Raw genomic sequence first — 19743 nt, 5'->3', positions numbered from 1 at the left:
TGAAGTTTAACTAGCTGGATGACTGATCATTGAAAGTACCTTTTAAGTGTTATAATTCGATAAACTAAAAAAAAATTCCATGATAGTTTGGGAAGGCTTATTAATTTGACATAAGCATTTGCTATAGTTCTTACTTTTCTTCAGAAAAGTTTCTTACAAAGTTTAAAGTTCTACAAGCCACAGGAGTAGTGATTTTACACAAGGATTATTTTATTTCAATTTTTTTCTATTCCTTGCCAAGTCTCTTAAGATAATATTAGTTATGGAATGCAGTGCATTCATTGAAAGTTTATGGTTCTATATTAGTCTTTCTGGATAGTTCTTGTAACTAATAGCTTATATATACCTAGGTATTTGTCAGATATGAGTAATTCTCTTGATAAAGATTTTTTTCTGTTTTATTACTACAGTGCAGTGATACTGTATTTTACTACAAGGTAAATTGAATGCTTAGCTGAATTATTAGTACGTTTCTAGTTATAGGTATACCTCGCCCTACGTCAGTAATTGATTCCAGGAGAGGTGATGGAAGTCGAATTTACTAGTTTCCAAATTTACTTGACACTAGACTAAACCACAAATAACCGTTACCAGTTTTGTACTCTACTTATAAAAGCATTTTTAATGTTATATGGTTAATAAGAATCTATTTTAAACTTGCAAACAAATACATTTTTTTTCTAACATAATACAAAAAAAAAGTTTGCCAAATTTTATGAATAAATGTCTTATATACGTGTAAATTTAATGCTGACAACTTGAAATGTTTACAATACATCACAAATTTTTTATTAGTGAGTACGGTTTTCTCTAAGACATCATAAAAAAAAAAGATTTTGTAAGGTTAGATAACAAATCCAGTTATTAAAATTAGTTTGCAATAATGGAAAATTAAAAAATTTATGTTAAACTACCAATACCTTACAAAGTTACATGCAATTTGATTGCTTACGTCCAAGACATAGATATCTGTGGATCACTGGCGTCAACAACTGATTCTGGTTGATGTTGTTCAATGAGAAACTGGTCGAGAGTTCCTTGAACTGTGTTCTTCTTTTCTTGAAGAATCAATTAGTATGGAATAAAAGCTTTGTGACAAGCGTGCATAACCTTTGAAAATCGTTAACCATTTGGGTCCATATCATCAAAAATTTTAAGTCCCTTTTCGATCAAAGCAAACACTTCTTGCATTTTCTTCATGGAAAAGTGACTTGGAGTAGGTTTGACTTGTGGCTTATGCTACTCATTGAGCTCTATTCATTAGGGGCTGCTTGTCTTTTCCAAATAAGTCTATGTAATCCTCTTCTTCAAATTCATTTTCAGCTCTTTGCTCATAGTCACCAAAATTTTGTTGTTTTCAATGCAATGTTATCAAACCCCTTGAAGTCATTCACAAATTTTGGACATAGTTTTCTCCACACACCATTCATAGCCACAGTCTGAACATCATTCCATGCCACTCCAATGTTCTGTACAGCCTTATAAGTATCATACTTCTTACAGAAGTCATGAAGCGTGGATGACTTGTCAAGATCAGTTAAAGCTATTGCTTGCTGCAATGTACATTTCATGTTATACCATTTGAAAATAGGAATAATTCCCTGATCCATGGACTATATAAGAGACATTGTGTTCGAAGAAAGGTACAAGACAGTAACGTTTTTGTGATGATCAACAATGTTTTGCAGGTGGCCGGGAGCATTATCAATTAATATTATTGTCTTAAAAAGTATCTTTTATTTTTGCAATAGTTTTCTGTTGCCATGGTAAACAGATTAAAGAATCAGTCTTCAAAAATAACAGCAGTCCCCTATGCTTTTGCATTTGCCATCCATATAACAGGAAGAGATGCCTTGACTATGGTCCTCAGGACACAGGGAGGGTGGTTGTTTGCATGATACACTAGCTATGGTTTTAATTTAAAATCTCCGGCATGATTTCCTCCTAACGTGACGGCCTGTTCTTTTAGACCTTGTAGCCTGGAATTGATTTCTTCTCTTTGGAGGTGAAAGAACAGTCTGGTAATTTTTTAATATAAATAATTTTCATCAATGATAAAAATTTGTTCGGGAAGAAACCCATTTTCTTCAGTGATCTTAGCAAATGCTCTCGGAAAATCAGCCGCTGCTTGTTCAGCAGCTGATACATTTTCACCTCGCTTCTTGATAGGCTGATAATTTCTCCATTCTTTAAAGTGCATAAACCAGCCTTGACTTGCCTTAAATTCTATACCTTTCTCATTTGGGTATTTTTTTAGGTCCTCAAACAACGACAACGCTTTCTCTTGAATAATTTCTTGACTGAGAGAAGCATGCTGATGATTAAACCTATTAGTCCGAAATGAAAGAAGTGGTTTCATCTCTTCATAGATTCTTCCTCTTTTCTTATATCTATTCTTTATCCCTGGGGCATCAGATTTGCTAGGTGCCAAAATCATATCCTTATGAAAAATCGTTGATACAATGGTCTGACTCATTCCAAAAGAGCGAGCAATCAATGCAGCCTTTCATCTTTTTCATAGCGTTTTATCATAGCCACTTTATCGTCCAGCTTATAGAATGACACTTAGCACTTACACTAAGACTTTTCTTTGACAACATTAGAGCAAAAACTTACCGATGAATGAAAAAATAGGCAATAAGCAGACATATAATCCGTGTATATGTTTAAACTAATCTCGATTTCACGGGAACCACGAGTCACTCATGAGTTGTGACTCGTGATACTGACAACACCACGAAACGGTATTTATTGAAACTGCTGTACACTATGACAAACGTCACTATTTCACTCTTGAAGACCGCTAAATAAGATAAACACAGTTACAGAATTTTTTATAATTCATTCTCTAGGATTTATAAAGATTATACTGTATAAACATTTACTGTAAATGTAAATACCATATTTTCATATGATTTTATACACTGTACGTATTCTTATTTATTGTACAGTAATATTCTGTTACCACTCCAAAATAGTAGATATTTTAACTACCATAGAAAATGCCACTGTTTAGCTCTTATGGACTGCTAACTAATATAAAATCAGTCATAGATGTTTTCATATTTTGTTTGCCAGGATTTATGTTAATTATATGAACATTTACTGTAGATTTAAGTATTTGGATATCATTTTATTATTATGACTTTAATACTTGTGGCAGACAGACGAAAAGTCAAACGAAATGACTCAAAACTTAATTTTTATTCTTCCGTGTATTATTTTTTTCAACTGACATAGATTCGAAACCCACTTGACTCGAAATGTCGAAATGAGGTAGTAGGTTGGCCAAGGCACCAGCCGCCCGTTGAAATACTACCGCCAGAGAGTTATGGGGTCCTTTGACTGGCCAGACAGTACTACGTTGGATCCTTCTCTTTGGTTACGGTTCTTTCTCTTTGCCTACACATACGCCGAATAGTCTGGCCTATTCTTAACAGATTCTCCTCTGTCCTCACACACCTGACAACACTGAGGTTACTAAACAATTCTTCTTCGCTCAAGGGGTTAACTACTGCACTGTATTTGTTCTGTGGCTACTTTCCTCTTAGTAAGGGTAGAAGAGACTCTTTAGCTATGGTAAGCAGCTCTTCTAGGAGAAGGACACTCCAAAATCAAACCATTGTTCTCTAGTCTTGGGTAGTGCCATAGCCTCTGTACCATGGTCTTCCACTGTCTTGGGTTAGAGTTCTCTTGCTTGAGGGTACAATCAGGCACACTATTCTATTTAATTTCTCTTCCTCTTGTTTTGTTAAAGTTTTCATAGTTTATATAGGAAATATTTATTTTAATGTTACTCTTCTTAAAATATTTTATTTTTCCTTCTTTCCTTTCCTTACTGGGCTATTTTCCCTGTTGGGGCCCCTGGGCTTATAGCATTTTGCTTTTCCAGCTAGGGTTGTAGCTTAGCAAATAATAATAATAATAATAATAACCGAGGTATACCTGTATTGTAAATGGGCTTTCATGTAGTATTTTTTGTATTTAGTAAAGATACTGTATCAAAATTAATACCTTAATTATTCTTTCTATGGCTATGTTTTTCAAAACTGTATTTTCTATCATTAGTAATATAGTAGAGGTCAAATTATATTTCACTTTATTCATCATAAGTCTGAACTTTTTTTTGACTCATTGATTTTTTTTTCACAGGTCTTAGAGAACGACTGTGTCTCCTCACAGTGTTTGCCTTAAGTGTACGATATGAAGCTGCAGATCTCAGCTTGGCTGTATCAAGTGGTCTTCTAGATGCTTTAGTTCGCATGTGCTCACCATATGACCCTCCAACCCTGCGTCACACTCCACATCCATCGCCAGCAGATCTTCTGCCTCATGCTACACACACTTTATTCCAGATACTTACCATTCTAACAGGGTAAAAGTGTTAAATAAGTTATGATATATGCAATATATAGAATTAGTTTCCTATTTTGGTTTTCTTTAACGATTTAAGAGCTCTTAATGGCTAATAGTGCGGACATATTTATTATTCTTGTGTTTGAGTGAAACAATTTATGGTAGGCAAATTATTTATTTTTATTTATTTTTAGGAAATTATTTTCCTTTTGGTTTTTGTTCTCATTTTTCCACCCATTTGAATAGCTGTAATAATTCACATTAAAGGTTGCTGTCTATTCAAATAATATTTACTTTTGCTATAATAGAAACTTTTGAATTGAAAATTAACATGGAATGAGCCCTTTATAATTCAGAGAATGATGGCATTTGGAAATTAATCTTGAGAAATGTTTTGGACTGAGTTTTGAATGGGTAAACACACTGCCTGACATTATATGTAGCCATCCCTGGCCATGCAGCCTTCCCAGAGGAAGTGTCAACAACCATTTCCAGATGTACCTAATTCTTTTGGGAAGTATCAAATAAACACTCATAGTTATGTTTCCCTTCTTCATGTCTGGAGGTGTCAATAGGTGCAAACAAGGTGTACATCCCTCCTAAGCAATTTGTGTTTCTGTAAACACACTATGCATACCTCGCAGTGGCGTGGATGGATGCAAACATGCTAGGCGCACCCTAGCATTGTGTACAGAAGCAAGAAGCAAATGATATATGAACACCTCCATGATGTATAAGTACGGACAAGCAAGCCACAAGCGTCTCCCAAATGTATATATACTTACAAATAAGTTATCCTCTCCTCATATCAATATGTAAAGCTGCAAACAAGATCTGCACACCCTATGTGGTGTATACCAGTTTTTTCTTTCTTTTAAGACTTGAGTAAATTTTTTTCATTCTAATGGTAGCCTTTAAAATAGATTAATAGAAAAAGTGCAGTTTAGTGTCTTGTTCCAACTACTTTAGGTTTTCTTAGTCACAAAGGTTAGGCTGCAACATTTTGTATCTTAGGAATGTTCAAAAATGTTTTATCCAGTATAATGATATCTAAGTCACGAGAGCCAAAACTTCCTTGACTACTGTGTAAACTTAAAAATGAAGAAGAATATCCTATTTGTTGGTATCTAAACAAGTGTCATTTATTTTGATATTCTTCCCCTCTGCCTTCTGAGAAATATAGTGGTAGTTAATTTGGACCTTCTTTCCATAGCTGAAGGGTCAAGGGCTTAAAGATTCCAGAAAAAGCTAAAGCAGGACCTATGAAAGTGACAAAAGAGGAGTAATACCATTGAAACACATGGACTTATAAAGTTTTTGAGGATTATCCATTGTGTAGGAATGCCTAAAAATGATACAGGTTGATCAGTTTTTGTATGACAACTATAGGACTTGACCATGGCTGCAATACAAAAGTTGACCTTTAATACCCTTAAAAATGTGTAACTATGTGGTTATTCCATATATATATATATATATATATATATATATATATATATATATATATATATATATATATATATATATATATATATATATATATATATATATATATTAGAGTATCATCAAAGTTACAACCAGGTTTAAAACAGTCAATGCTGTAATATCACCATTAATGCTTCCAAACAAAGATTTTATTGTTTCATGTAATGTTAATGTAAAGCTTGATTACTTCTGTAGCCCCACCATTGGGTCATGGCCCAAACTCCATATTCTATTTTCAGTGATGTATGCAAGGAACTTCTGTTTTTTTTCCTGATTAATTTCTAACCTTCTCTTCAAGTGAAAATGCCTTTCTATTAAATCTCTTTTATATCCGAAAATTGACAAATCACATAGGCCTAGATCATATTCATGTCCAATTAATTTGAGAATTTACAAATTAACAGACTCCTGCATTTACCATCCCTTTTGATTATCTGTTAGATATGCACATATCCTTAGTCATGGAAACATGTTGGGGCCCAAGCAACTCCCATAAAGGGTGATAAAAAGCCATTGGTCATCATCACTTATAAATCATCAACTTTTATTATATAAGTGGCATACTTTTAAAAGGAAACCTGGTGTAAAAAGGTTAAGTAGGGCAAGGATAGGCTTCGGTGTATGAAATTACACAGACTTGATTTAAATTTGATGGAGTTCTGTAAATTACAAAAAATAGAACTTCACAATGTCAACAAAATGCATAACACTGCTGTAAAAGCAGGAGGGTAAAGTAGTCCTGAGGCAATCATTATAAGTAATGAACAAAAGAGGATAGTGTAAAGGCAATAGAGAGAGAGAAAGGTTACAATGAAGTTCATAAGGATGACTGAAGCTTTAAACAATGTTAGAATGACTCGTCTAAATAAGAGAGGACCTGTTAGTCCCTATGGGAGTCATTTTTTATATTTTTGATAAATTTTTAAGTCCTGTTTATAAGAAGACACATTTACAGTATATTTGAAATCATAGCATACAGAAATCTCCTTAGTTTGGTTACTGCTATTATCCTTACCAACATTAGCTCTTGTGGTAGTCATAGTAAGAGTAATAATAAAAGGTTTCAGTGCTTTTACATTGTTTTATCTTTTGGTTAATTTTATTTCAGGTATTATGCTGAAGATATCAGTGAGATGGTTCTTGGACAAGTTATGAATTTGCTTTATTTGCAAGTAGAAGATCTTGCAAAGGATATCATAAAAACTCATGAGGAAATGTGGAAGAGTAGTTTGAATGAGACTCAAGCCTCGCAGGATAAAAAAACGGAAGTGACTGATCCAAGAAAAAAGGAAGAGCCATTTGAATTAGAGGAACCTGTGGTGAAGTTGGAAGCAATGAAAAGTAAAAAGCCTGGACCAAGAAAGCTAGAATTGAGACTTCCTGGGTTAAGTGATAATCATTCCAACAATACTGGAGACACTAGGAAACGAAGACATTTAGAAGTAACTTTAGGCAATATATTAGTGTTTGTCCGTAGGCTTTGTGTTAATGGGAGAGTCCGGGAACTTGTGGGACGTCAGCCTTGGGTGCGTCTTTTATTGCTAGTTACTGGTGAGCAAGCAGAAACACACCTTCCGCAGGTGATTAGTGTGCGTACAAGAGTATTAGCATTAACTTTATTAGGGGCAACATTACCTCATTCCGACCTTGATTTGGAAGCACGTGAGCAAGTGGTGAGACAGCTGTTTATGCAACTGGCAGCTAACATGTGGGTCATTCCTTCAGCTCAAGCTCATCTTAAAGCTAGTCAGTTGCTTACTGAACTTCAGCGTCATCTTGTTAGACTTTCAAGCCCAGAAATAAGTGATGAATGGTCAAGACCAGATTCGCCTGATGATAACCTACCCGTTCAAGAAATAGGCTTTGACCCTGATAAGTCTGTTTGCTGTTCTGTTGAAGGAGGACATACTCTAGTTCACGGCCCTGGTGGCCGTGGTTATGGGTTGGGGTCAACTCCAATCACCTCAGGTTGTTATCAGTGGAAGTTTTTGATTGTTAAAGAAAACAGAGGTAATGAAGGTACGTGTGTTGGCGTTTCAAAATACCCAGTAAGAGATTACAGTCATAGGACTTCATCTGATATGTGGTTGTACAGGGCATATTCTGGAAATTTATATCACAATGGGGAGCTTAGTGTTTCTCTTCCTGGTTTCACACAGGGTGACTACATTATGGTTGTGCTTGATATGGAGGCCCGTACTCTCAGCTTTGGAAAAAATGGCGAAGAGCCCCGTCTTGCCTTTGAAAATATTGAAGCTACTGAACTTTATCCATGTGTGATGTTTTATAGTACAAATCCTGGTGAGAAAGTGAAGATGGTAGACATGCAGGTGCGTGGATCTCCCCGTGACCTTGATCCTGGTGATCCTTTCTGTGCTCCACAGGCTGCAGTTTTAGCAGAAGCTCACATCACATTGCTCCGTCAACTACATGAATCCTCCACTTGGACACAGCAAGTAAATGATTGCATTATAGAACGTCTTAATCAAACTAAAGAATTGATTCCACAACCAAAAGACACCAGTCATGAAAGCACTGCTGACACTGCATCAAAAACTGAATCTGATTCAGAAGATGGTGCCTTTGAATTCCAGTCATGTGCAGAGGAAAGTAGGGATGGTAATGTGAAGCTACAGGTTCCTCCACGGGAAGAGCTGGTCCTCACTTTAGATGAAAGATTGGAGCAAGAAGAAAGACACAAAAAGAAGACTAGCTCAAGTTCAGATGAGGATAGCAGAAATACTCCTAGAGTAGGGACAGAAAACAAGCTAGGTCATAGTCCAGATGTAAAAGCAAATGTCACCAAAGGAAAAACAGGTGGTCCAAATCTTGTTCATGAAATGAACCTTGAACAGTTGTGTAAAGAAGTATATCCTGCTTTGGCTGTGATTGGAGGGGTTGACAGTGGACTTCGTGTTGGTAGCCAGTGTATCCAGAAGGGAAGTGGTCGAAGAGCAATGGTTTTAGGAGCATTGAGACATGGACATCCAACAGTAAAGGTAAAATGTATTAAAATATTATTTCTTATATTTTATTTTGATGTTATTCATATATTTATAATTAATGAATAGTTTTCATAACTTACAGGTTATTTCAATGTTTACCATGTACGGTATGCCCCTAAAATTTTCCCTTTTTAAATATTTAACTTAGCCGGTGAATATATAATAGCTGCAACTCTGTTGCTCGACAGACAAAAAACAGTAAAAACTCGCCAGCGATCGCTATACAGGTTGCGGGTGTGCCCACCAGCGCCAACTGTCGGCCAGATACCACTCTCGATGTAAACAAAGACTCAATTTCTTCTCTGTCGACGTGTCGACAAGACGTACTTTTACTCGCTGTAGAACCTGGAGTTTTCTCAACATATTTGGTGAAGTACTTCATTTTGGTTTGAGCTTTCGCAGTGCAGGTGTTTTATCTTCATCTTAAATCTTGAACTCATTTTTGGATAGATTTAATTTTTGATGACAAAGAGAGTATGGACTTTCTTTGACTTTTAAATGGCCGACCCTTCCCTTAGACGGAAGTGTGTTTAGGCTTTTAGCAATTATCACGTTATAAATTAATTATAGATTTTCCTCTATATATTTTATATCTCACCGCCTTTATTAGGCCTCTTCGATTAACTTTCCATTTATAATAAACATAAAAATAAATTTTAATGATTTGTTTATATGCGACCTTTCCTGAGAGTAGGCGGTCCTAACTTGGAAACCGAAGTTAAACAACGTTGAGCCCTTTTCAATCGTAATAGCTTTTAAAGAGCTAATGATTTAAAACTTTTTAAATGAATATTTTTAATAAATATTTTATGAAAGATTTTCTTTGAATAGTCTTCGTACTGTTTTCAAAGATGAACTAACGTTTAGTTTATTTATGCTACGCAGTTTGCGCTCTATCGTTACGATAGAGAGAGAGAGTATCACGGTTTCACTTTGCAGAAAGAGTAAATCGATTCTGACGTTTTGTTCATTCTTCTTTCAAAGCTTAAATGTTTTAAATTCTATTTTAAAGGAACTTTTTAATTGAAAAACCTTTCAGTTTTTTCCTTTGGTCAAATAACATGTTTTTTTGACGAAACGTAATTGGGCTCTTCTCTTAGGTGCGAAATCAAGAGAGAGAGAGAGAGAGAGATAGAGACGGAGGGAGAGAGAGGAGAGAAAACGTTCATTTCAAGCGGGTAACGTTGTTCTCGAGTTACTCTCGTCCCTAGTCTCTGTACGGGGAGAAAGGATAAAACGTTTTTAGTTTTATTCTCGTCCCCAGGCAATGTACGGTGAGAGATTGAAAACGTAGTTTTGAATGAACTAGTGTTTAGTCTCTTCCCCAGCCACTGGATTTTTTATCTTAAGATGTTTACTGTGTTTTGCTGGTATTAATGTGCTTGCATTATACGACTGATTTCGCATTTACTACCTTTTGAAGGGTAGAATTGCGTGGTTCAGGTAGAAATCAGTAAAAGTTTCGATTTCAGTGAAATAAGTGCAAACAGAAAATCGTAGTGATAAAGTGATATTTCGCAAAGTGTTACAGTGTTGCGTAACCGAGGGTTCGTCTGTTCGTGCCTGTCGTTCACCTAGTCCGGGACCTCTTGCAAGCTCCCAAGCCCAGGGGAGAAGTAATGTCGTACGACTTATGGGTTCGAGAGGCCTTGATCAGCGAACAGACGTTCCCTCTATGGTATCGGGTGTATCTTACCAAGATCTCCCCTACCATAAGGCGAGAGACAATTTTCTCCTCGTCATCCGAAGGCTTTTCGCATAAGAAACCTGAAACAAGGTTTCGAGGCCCTTAAGCGAAAGTCAGTCCTTTCAGGACAGGTCCAGCGTCCTGGTTGTAGCCATTAGGACAGCTCTGACCCTATGCAGTCATCGGAAAACTGCTCGCCGCCTAACAAAAGCGTAACACAGACTCCGAGAGTCTTTTTGTTGGCAAGGTTTTGCGGTCACAGACGTTACCCTCGTCTCTTACCGCAACCTTTTCCGTTGATCCTAAATGGGTTGTACGGCAAGACATGCAGAATAAGCTTGCCTCCCTTATGGAAGACTATTCTGCCGATTAGTACGTTGAGCCTAGCCGTTTATCTCATCGAGATCCTGGCTTTCAGCCAACCTAACGTTCCTTTGTGCGTCCTGGTGACGTTGGCGTAGCTAAGTCACGTCAGTCAGGTTGTTTAGAACCACACTCGATGCGGTCTCGTGTGGATTTTCAGCCACATTTGGACGTTAGGCCACTTGCTGATGCTCCTGTTGACGTTCAGGACGTTCGCTAACAATCGGAGTTGACTTGTTTTGACGCTGTGCGTCAACCTCCGCATTCTAGAGTTGTTTTGACTGCTCAATCTAGGCGGTCAAAGCAGTCTCGAGTGGACGCTGTGCGTCCTCACGCACCTGTTGTTGTTGACAGTTCACAGACTGTCAAGCAGTTACTGTACATGACGTTGCGTCCTGGTCTCTCTCACCTGTTGTAGTTGACAGTTCACAGACTGTCAAGCAGTTACATGACGTTGCGTCCTGGTCCGCTACTAATGCACCAGTGCGTGTGGACTCGGCTTGTAAAGCATTGCCACCACGGTAGGTCTCTCCCTTGCTTGAGACTCAGCTATTATCGGACAAGGTTCCTTTAGATGAGGAAGTTGCTGTTCCCCCTCCTACTGATATTCCCTTGAGGACTCTGTCAGACGGAGAGGAGCCTAAAGCTGCTTAGCCCTCTATGGACTTTAATTAAATCATGCTGATTTTTAAGGATCTTTGTCCGGATCTTTTTGTAACTGCTGCTCCTCGTTCGCCTAAACGTCAGAGCTTACACTAGGCCTAGCTACTTCGAAGCCGTTGTTTTATAAGCTAGTGCTCTCTCGCTCTCCTAGAGAGCTTTACGTTTGCTAGGCGACTGGTTTATCACCAGGAGGAGTTTGGGGGATACAGCCTTTGCTTTCCCTTCTTTTAAACTGGCTTATAGAGCGAGAGTCTGATATGACATGAGAGAAGTTCTCGGCTTGGGAGTTCCTGCCTCTGCCCAGATAGACTTCTAAAATCTCGTAGACTCTCCCTGGCGCCTGGCCAGGAGACGCTCCAAGATTTTACAGGTCAACTTCACAGCTGTTTTCGAGCCTTTGAAGTTTTGCTGTACAATTATGTCATGCATAAACAAGGCTTTCAGGGATGGCTCCAATGATCTGACAGCCACGTTCTCTGCAGAGACAAGTCCCTCAGGGATGGCTCCATGATTTGGCAGCCATGTTCACTGCAGGAGTACGTAAGAGGCAAGTGCGCTCAATGTGTTCATTGTCAAGACAAACTTCGCGAGGAAGTCTACCAGGCTGTCTTGACAGCATTTATGGAAGGCGACTGGATGGTCTCTCTCGACCTTCAGGAGGCATACTTCCACATTCCTATATACCCGGATTCCCAACCGTTTCTGAGGTTTGTTTACAGGAATGTGGGGTACCAGTTTCGAGCTATCGGAGATCAGAGCCTCCCTGTACTTGGACGACTGGCTTCTCAGAGCCTCTTCCAGTCATCGCTGTCTGAAGGATCTCAATTGGACTCTAGATCTGGCCAAGGAATTGGGACTCCTAGTCAATTTGGAAAAGTCACAGCTGGTCCCATCCCAAACTATTCTGTATTTAGGGATGGAGATTCACAGTCAAGTTTTTCAGGCTTTTCCGTCGGCCCCCAGAATAGATCAAGCCCTGCTCTCCATCCAGAAGATGCTGAAGAAAGAACGCTGCTCAGTTAGGCTGTGGATGAGTCTGGTAGGGACGCTGTCATCCCTGGAGCAATTTGTATCATTAGGAAGACTACACCTCCGTCCTCTTCAATTCCATCTAGCTTTTCACTGGAAAAAGGACAAGACGCTAGAGGCGGTCTCGATCCCGATTTCCGAAAAGATAAAGTCTTGTCTGACTTGGTGGAAGGACAATATCAGCCTAAGAGAGGGTCTTCCCCTGGCAGTTCAGATATCCAACCACGTTCTCTTCTCGGACGCATCGGACTTGGGCTGGGGCGCGACGCTGGACGGTCGGGAATGCTCAGGTCTGTGGAACTCGAGTCAGAGGAGCATGCATATCAACTGCAAGGAGCTTTTGGCGGTTCATCTGGCCTTGAGAAGCTTCGAGTATCTCCTTCGAGGCAAAGTGGTGGAAGTAAACTCGGACAACACCACGGCCTTGGCGTACATCTCCAAACAGGGAGGTACCCACTCACTGACGTTGTACGAGATCGCAAGGGACCTGCTCATCTGGTCAAAAGATAGAGGCATCTCCCTAGTAACGAGGTTCATCCAGGGCGACTTGAACGTCCTAGCAGATTGTCTCAGTCGGAAAGGTCAAGTAATTCCAACCGAATGGACCCTCCACAAGGATGTGTGCAAGAGACTTTGGGCGACTTGGGGTCAACCCACCATAGATCTCTTTGCAACCTCGCTGACCAAGAGGCTTCCAATCTATTGCTCTCCAGTCCCGGACCCAGCAGCAATACATATAGATGCCTTCCTCCTAGATTGGTCACATCTGGATCTTTACGCATTCCCACCATTCAAGATTGTCAACAAGGTACTGCAGAAGTTCGCCTCTCACGAAGGGACAAGGTTGACGTTAGTTGCTCCCCTCTGGCCCGCGAGAGAATGGTTCACCGAGGTACTTCGATGGTTAGTAGACGTTCCCAGAAGTCTTCCTCTAAGAGTAGACCTTCTACGTCAGCCACACGTAAAGAAGGTACACCAAAGCCTCCACGCTCTTCGTCTGACTGCCTTCAGACTATCGAAAGACTCTCGAGAGCTAGAGGCTTTTCGAAGGAGGCAGCTAGTGCGATTGCTAGAGCAAGGAGAGCGTCTACCATTAGAGTCTACCAATCGAAGTGGGAAGTCTTCCGAGACTGGTGCAAGTCAGTTTCTGTATCCTCGACCAGTACCTCTGTAGCCCAAATAGCTGATTTTCTCTTATACCTGAGAAAAGGACGATCCCTTTCAGCTCCCACTATCAAGGGCTATAGAAGCATGTTGGCATCGGTCTTCCGGCATAGAGGCTTAGATCTTTCCAACAATAAAGATCTGCAAGACCTCCTTAAGTCTTTCGAGACCACTAAGGAGCGTCGTTTGGCTACTCCTGGGTGGAATTTAGACGTGGTCCTAAGATTCCTCATGTCAGACAGGTTTGAGCCTTTACAGTCAGCCTCCCTGAAAGATCTCACTCTTAAGACTCTTTTCCTGGTATGCTTAGCCTCGGCTAAAAGAGTCAGTGAGATTCATGCCTTCAGCAAGAACATCGGATTTTCGTCAGAAAAAGCTACTTGTTCTCTGCAACTTGGTTTTCTAGCCAAAAATGAGCTACCTTCTCGTCCTTGGCCTAAATCTTTCGATATTCCCAGCTTATCGGAGATCGTAGGCAATGAACTAGAAAGAGTCTTATGCCCTGTTAGAGCTTTTAAGTTCTACTTAGCTCGTACTAAACCTTTACGAGGCCAATCTGAAGCGTTATGGTGTTCGGTTAAGAAACCATCCTTGCCTATGTCAAAGAATGCTTTGTCATGTTTTATCAGATTGTTTATACGAGAAGCTCATTCACACTTGAGTGAGGAAGACCGATCTTTGCTTAAGGTTAAGACGCACGAGGTTAGAGCTGTAACAACTTCCGTGGCCTTTAAGCAAAATAGATCTCTGCAAAGTATCATGAACGCAACCTATTGGAGAAGCAAGTCAGTGTTCGCGTCATTTTACTTAAAAGATGTCCAGTCTCTTTACGAGAACTGCTACACACTGGGACCATTCGTAGCAGCGAGTGCAGTAGTGGGTGAGGGCTCAACCACTACAATTCCCTAATTTCATATCCTTTTAATCTGTCTCTTGAAATGTTTTAATGTTTTTATGGGTTGTCCGGAAGGCTAAGAAGCCTTTCGCATCCTGGTTGATTTGGCGGGTGGTCAAAGTCTTTTCTTGAGAGCGCCCAGATTAGGGGTTTGATGAGGTCCTGTTGTATGGGTTGCAGCCCTTGATACTTCAGCTCCTGGGGGTCTGTCAGCATCCTAAGAGGATCGCTGGGCTCCGTAAGGAAGACGTACTTACAAGGCAGAGTAATCGTCTAAGTCGACTTCCTTACCAGGTACCTATTTATTTTGGTTTTGTTATATTGATAACTGCCAAAATGAAATAAAAAACTCTTAGCTTATACGATGTAAACATATTTAACTCTGGTCTCTACCCACCTCCTTGGGTGTGAATTAGCTATTATATATTCACCGGCTAAGTTAAATATTTAAAAATGATATTTTAATTATAAAATAAATTTTTGAATATACTTACCCGGTGAATATATAAATTAAACGACCCTCCCTTCCTCCCCAATAGAGACGCAGTGGGATGAGAAGAAATTGAGTCTTTGTTTACATCGAGAGTGGTATCTGGCCGACAGTTGGCGCTGGTGGGCACACCCACAACCTGTATAGCGATCGCTGGCGAGTTTTTACTGTTTTTTGTCTGTCGAGCAACAGAGTTGCAGCTATTATATATTCACCGGGTAAGTATATTCAAAAATTTATTTTATAATTAAAATATCATTTTACAGTATTCTAATCTTTCTTATTTATATTCCATTATCTGAATTTTTTATTAAAAATATGTGATTAATTTTTTCTTAGTTTCACAAGAGTAAGAAAACTACTTTTTCTTAGAAATTGTTTTGATTACCTGCTGGTTTGCAGGTAACTGCTCCTGCCCTCGGAACATGCATGAAAGCTTTCTGTGCACTTGTGTTAAGTCAGATCCAAAGAGAGAGCATATGGCTATTTATAAACTGAATATATGAAAGCCTGATCTGGAAGTGTATTTTGTTTGGGTGGTGTCTTTATTTTCAAAAAAAGAGAAATAAGAGTTTTTAAGAGTAACTGCTCATAGTTGTGTGCGAGTTGATTGACTGATTGATTATCAATTATCTGGGATCCTGACATCTAAGGTCATTGATGCCGATCTCTGTGCTAGTGACATAGCCCATCAGTAGGAAGTAAGAAAATGCTCATTGTATCATGTAAAGAATCCGGCGAGAGTGAGTGGATGAGAGATGACACTTTCTATCTTATTGATAGGTTTGTATAAAAAATATATTTTATAATCATATTATTTATTTCTTGATAAACTCATTAGTCATAAAGAGCTCATATAGCATTTTAAGTAGGTCTATATGCTGAAAGGTCCAATTGATCCAAGAGGAGCACTTGTGGACTTGATTGGGTTCATGAATCAAGTGTCATAGGTTTTTCTTATTTTGTGCTGTAAGTAGCTGGACACCTTAAGATTTAGAAAGAAATTCATACTTATAGATTATTAAAAAGATACTAAGATCATCCAACCATTCAGGTGAGTTCTAGAAACTCATAATTTGGAAAGACTAAGTCTCTTAAGAAGGAATGACAAATTTGATTAGTGTGAGGATTAGAATTCAGAGGAAGAAGAGTGCATTGTACCATCTCCTACTGGTAAGAGTTGACCTTCAAATTATGGCTCCAACTAGTGCAGTCCTATACTTTTTTCATAATTTCTTTGGGTAAAGACTGTAAAAGGTTAACTGATTTCTCCTTGATGTACATTTGTTCGTGATTGATGGAATCTAAGGGTACTTTTTGAAGTCTTGGTAAGGAAGTTGAAAAGGCCAATATTTTATTCAAGGTCACTCTCACCTGATTAGCCTTGACTTCTAAAACTTGTGTATATACTTGAAGGAAAAAATCTACACAGTAAGAAACTTTGCTCTTGGTGACTTATCCTTCATTAATGTATTGACAAGAAAGTCTAGAAGCATAGTCTTCTTTAGGTAGAGGTATATAGGTCTCATTGGTAGAGGGAGGTTTGCGTGTTGTTGACAACAAGTTTAATGATAGATTTAGCACTGTTAGGATCGTAAGTACACACCATCTTGGTTTGGCCAATGAATTGAAAAGCAAATGACAGGCAAATCAAAGACCAACCTCCAGTATGTGTGGCTCTGTCTGACAAAGTATACAACTCCCTAACACCTCAAAGATGTAAAGGCCAGCTGAAAGGAGAGTTTGGTGAATCTTTGTAGGAATAATGAAGGTCCTATTTTGGCTGCCTGATTGTCCTTCTAGGAAGGAAATTCTAAATCCTCCCATCATGGTACCCTCTCACCATGGACATTTGCAAGGTAATTTAGCAAATGTACAAGAAACACCTAGTTTACTTTTTACAACATCTCTCAACAGCAGGCTTCTAGCATGCTGTTCAGTTTAGCGGGGTCCAGCTTGCACCATTGGTATTTATCTAGCATTCGTGGGATGACCCTACACTTTCACACCCTTCAGTCCATTCAGAAGGGTTCTTATAAAGCTCCAACACCAGATTTTCTGTACTTTGGTGGAGATTCGATCAGAGATTTTAACCATTTGAGGAAGGTGCAGACAAAACCTACTCTCACATATTCTATGATTACGTGAAGTTTCTTTTCCTATACATGTTGAACTTATTCAGTGTCCAGTCAGAGAGGCTTTTCAGAGGTCACAGCAGCTGCAGTTACTACACTGTACAGAAAAATTTGGTTGGAAGACTACTTTTTCTCATGTCTTAATTGTATTGTATATGGCTTGGATTTAGGTGCTTACAGAAATATTTTTACCTCCTTTGCCATTCTTTCACTATCTATAAGCCCTTGGGTAGACCTTGGTGTTGAAGAACTGGACTATTTAGCTACATTTTATATCAGGTAATAGTTCACTTTCAAGGCATGATAAATGATTGGTCTATTGTATGTCCAGCTTCCTTAGCCAAGATTAAAGTTTTGTTTAATTTTATTTGATGGTTGCCCATTTCACCATCCATGCTCTCTTTTTCCAATGAGGGTAATGCCTTCCTATGCCTTTCTTGCTTTGTTTTGTTAATTTGTAAAATCTTCAGTGAATTGATGAAATATATTCCTTTATTTCTTGCCTTTCTTAACCACTAGGTCATCATAAGTCTCAAACCTCAAAGAATGATGTATCCTTTTGACTTAACACAGTTCATCACTAGAGTGTATAAGGATGCATCAGAAGTAGATTTATCTCAGATAAAATGAAAAGTGCATGAAAAAAATTAAAATTGTATCTTCTTTGTTGGCATTTGAATATAATCTTGGTTTTAGTAGGAACATGGAATTTCCATTCCATGTTTTGCTTCTATCCTTTTGGCAGGAACATGAAATTGTTATTTTACGTTAAAGGGTTCTACTTTGGAGATTAACTCATAAGCATTGTGATATTTTCTAGTTTGGTCTAATTGTCACGCTGGTCAAGTTTTAGTAATAGAGGGATCGTTCAATTTCTTACGCGCCCTCATCTTCAATCTTATGATCATCTCATATTTCTGGGATTTGAATGCTTGGTTTTCTGAGGTATTTCCCCTTATTCCTTAAGCTGTTTTTCATGCTCGATAATAGTTTCTTCAATCAGACATTAAGTATAAAATAATATCCAACAGACTTGCCCTTATTACCATATTTGGAAGAGCACAGACTTGTCTTCTAATATATTAGATTGACTTTTATTCATACTGTTCTTTTCTCTTTGTATCCTCACATATCTTAATTGATGGTATTTTATCCTTCTCCTGAATAGCTTTTCCTTACATCTGTGATTAAATGAGTTATAGTGAACATTATATTTTCATAACACAAAACAGTTTTCATTGCAAACCTCCCACCTTCCCTGCATTCTAATTAAGGAATTTGGGGCACCTGAAGAATGATTGGTAAGTGAAGTCTTATGCTAGTGTGAACTTTCATAGCAGCAGCCTGTCAATCTTATAAGGATTGATTAGAGTTGACAGGGATTCATTGACCAGAAGTAATGCAGTCTAAATCAAATAGATTTGTAACGAGAATTTTGTGTTTTGTTACTCTTATGGTTATTTGATAGCCTGTCATCTTCAGTCTACTCTTTCATCTGTTAAACATTTGAAATCAAATTGTCACATTTATATTTTTAACAGTAATCCTAATCGTTCTCTCAATGCACAACCTAAATACTGTACTTCATATTGTGTTCCAGTAATATTGCCTGTATTGTTAGTATTACAGTGTTATCACCATGTATAGTTTGGGTGTAATACTCTTCCCATTCTTTTCTTGTCTCCTAAGTTATTCTTGAAAAATCATGAATGTTTTTGGTATATTCTTATCATAAAGGTACAGTAGAGATTTTTTAAATTTTATTTAGGTAAACAGTATGAAGAAGGCATTGATTTTAATATTAAAAAAAAATTGATTTGATTTTTATTTTAAAAACCCCATCTTCTTTGTATTTTAGATTTTTTATTCTATTTGTATTTCAGGTCCAATGGTGTGATTGGGATACAAGTATTAGCGATGTACCTGTGTCTTATCTGGAACCAGTCGAACCTGTACCCTTTGATGTGTCAAAGATGACTGGAATCACAGCTCAAGTTATCACACAGATTATGCGGTTAGCAGGCCTAACTCAGGAGGTTCGTGTTTGAAATATTCGTATACATATTTTTTTTTTTTTTTTTACGAAATTGATGATTTGGCACCTTCAGAGTACTGAAAATGGGTATTTTTTATTAGGTATAAAAAAATGGGTAGCTTTTGGTAGGCATAGGTAATACTAAGAAGGAAACCATAAAGGGCCATAGTTGTTTGTATATATATGTGTTGAACTGTGCTTTTCTTTTCTTCAAGGATTACATGATAGGGAACAAAATTATTTCAACAGTACTCTGTTAATTGTATGGGAGGATAATACCATCCTAACTTTGAAAACAGCTGACAACAGAACTGAAATAAAGAAAATCAGTAATTGTAGTTTTTAAAGTACACATCAAATTGATAATAGAAAAGTACAGTACAAAATTGATTAAATGAATTTCAGATAACAGAAAACCAGGATTATTTTAGAAATT

At 38.1% G+C, this 19743-nt stretch overlaps 2 protein-coding genes across 2 annotated transcripts in view; one reads left to right on the top strand and one right to left on the bottom strand.

The window, feature by feature from the left end:
- LOC137623452 (probable E3 ubiquitin-protein ligase HERC1) overlaps nucleotides 1-19320 on the top strand; it is a 187289-nt gene extending 167969 nt beyond the window's left edge. Inside the window, exons 30-32 of the mRNA XM_068354287.1 lie at nucleotides 4153-4375; nucleotides 6950-8840; nucleotides 19156-19320. Coding sequence (XP_068210388.1) covers nucleotides 4153-4375; nucleotides 6950-8840; nucleotides 19156-19320 — 2279 coding nt within the window. The remainder of the gene's footprint in view (nucleotides 1-4152; nucleotides 4376-6949; nucleotides 8841-19155) is intronic.
- Nucleotides 19321-19590: 270 nt separating this feature from the next.
- Nucleotides 19591-19743, bottom strand: part of LOC137623451 (probable E3 ubiquitin-protein ligase HERC1) — a 297680-nt gene continuing 297527 nt past the window's right edge. The window contains exon 52 of the mRNA XM_068354286.1: nucleotides 19591-19618. Coding sequence (XP_068210387.1) covers nucleotides 19591-19618 — 28 coding nt within the window. The remainder of the gene's footprint in view (nucleotides 19619-19743) is intronic.

Source organism: Palaemon carinicauda, chromosome 30 (assembly GCF_036898095.1).
Source record: "Palaemon carinicauda isolate YSFRI2023 chromosome 30, ASM3689809v2, whole genome shotgun sequence".
Taxonomy (NCBI): domain Eukaryota; kingdom Metazoa; phylum Arthropoda; class Malacostraca; order Decapoda; family Palaemonidae; genus Palaemon; species Palaemon carinicauda.
This window is presented reverse-complemented; position numbering and strand designations above follow the sequence as displayed.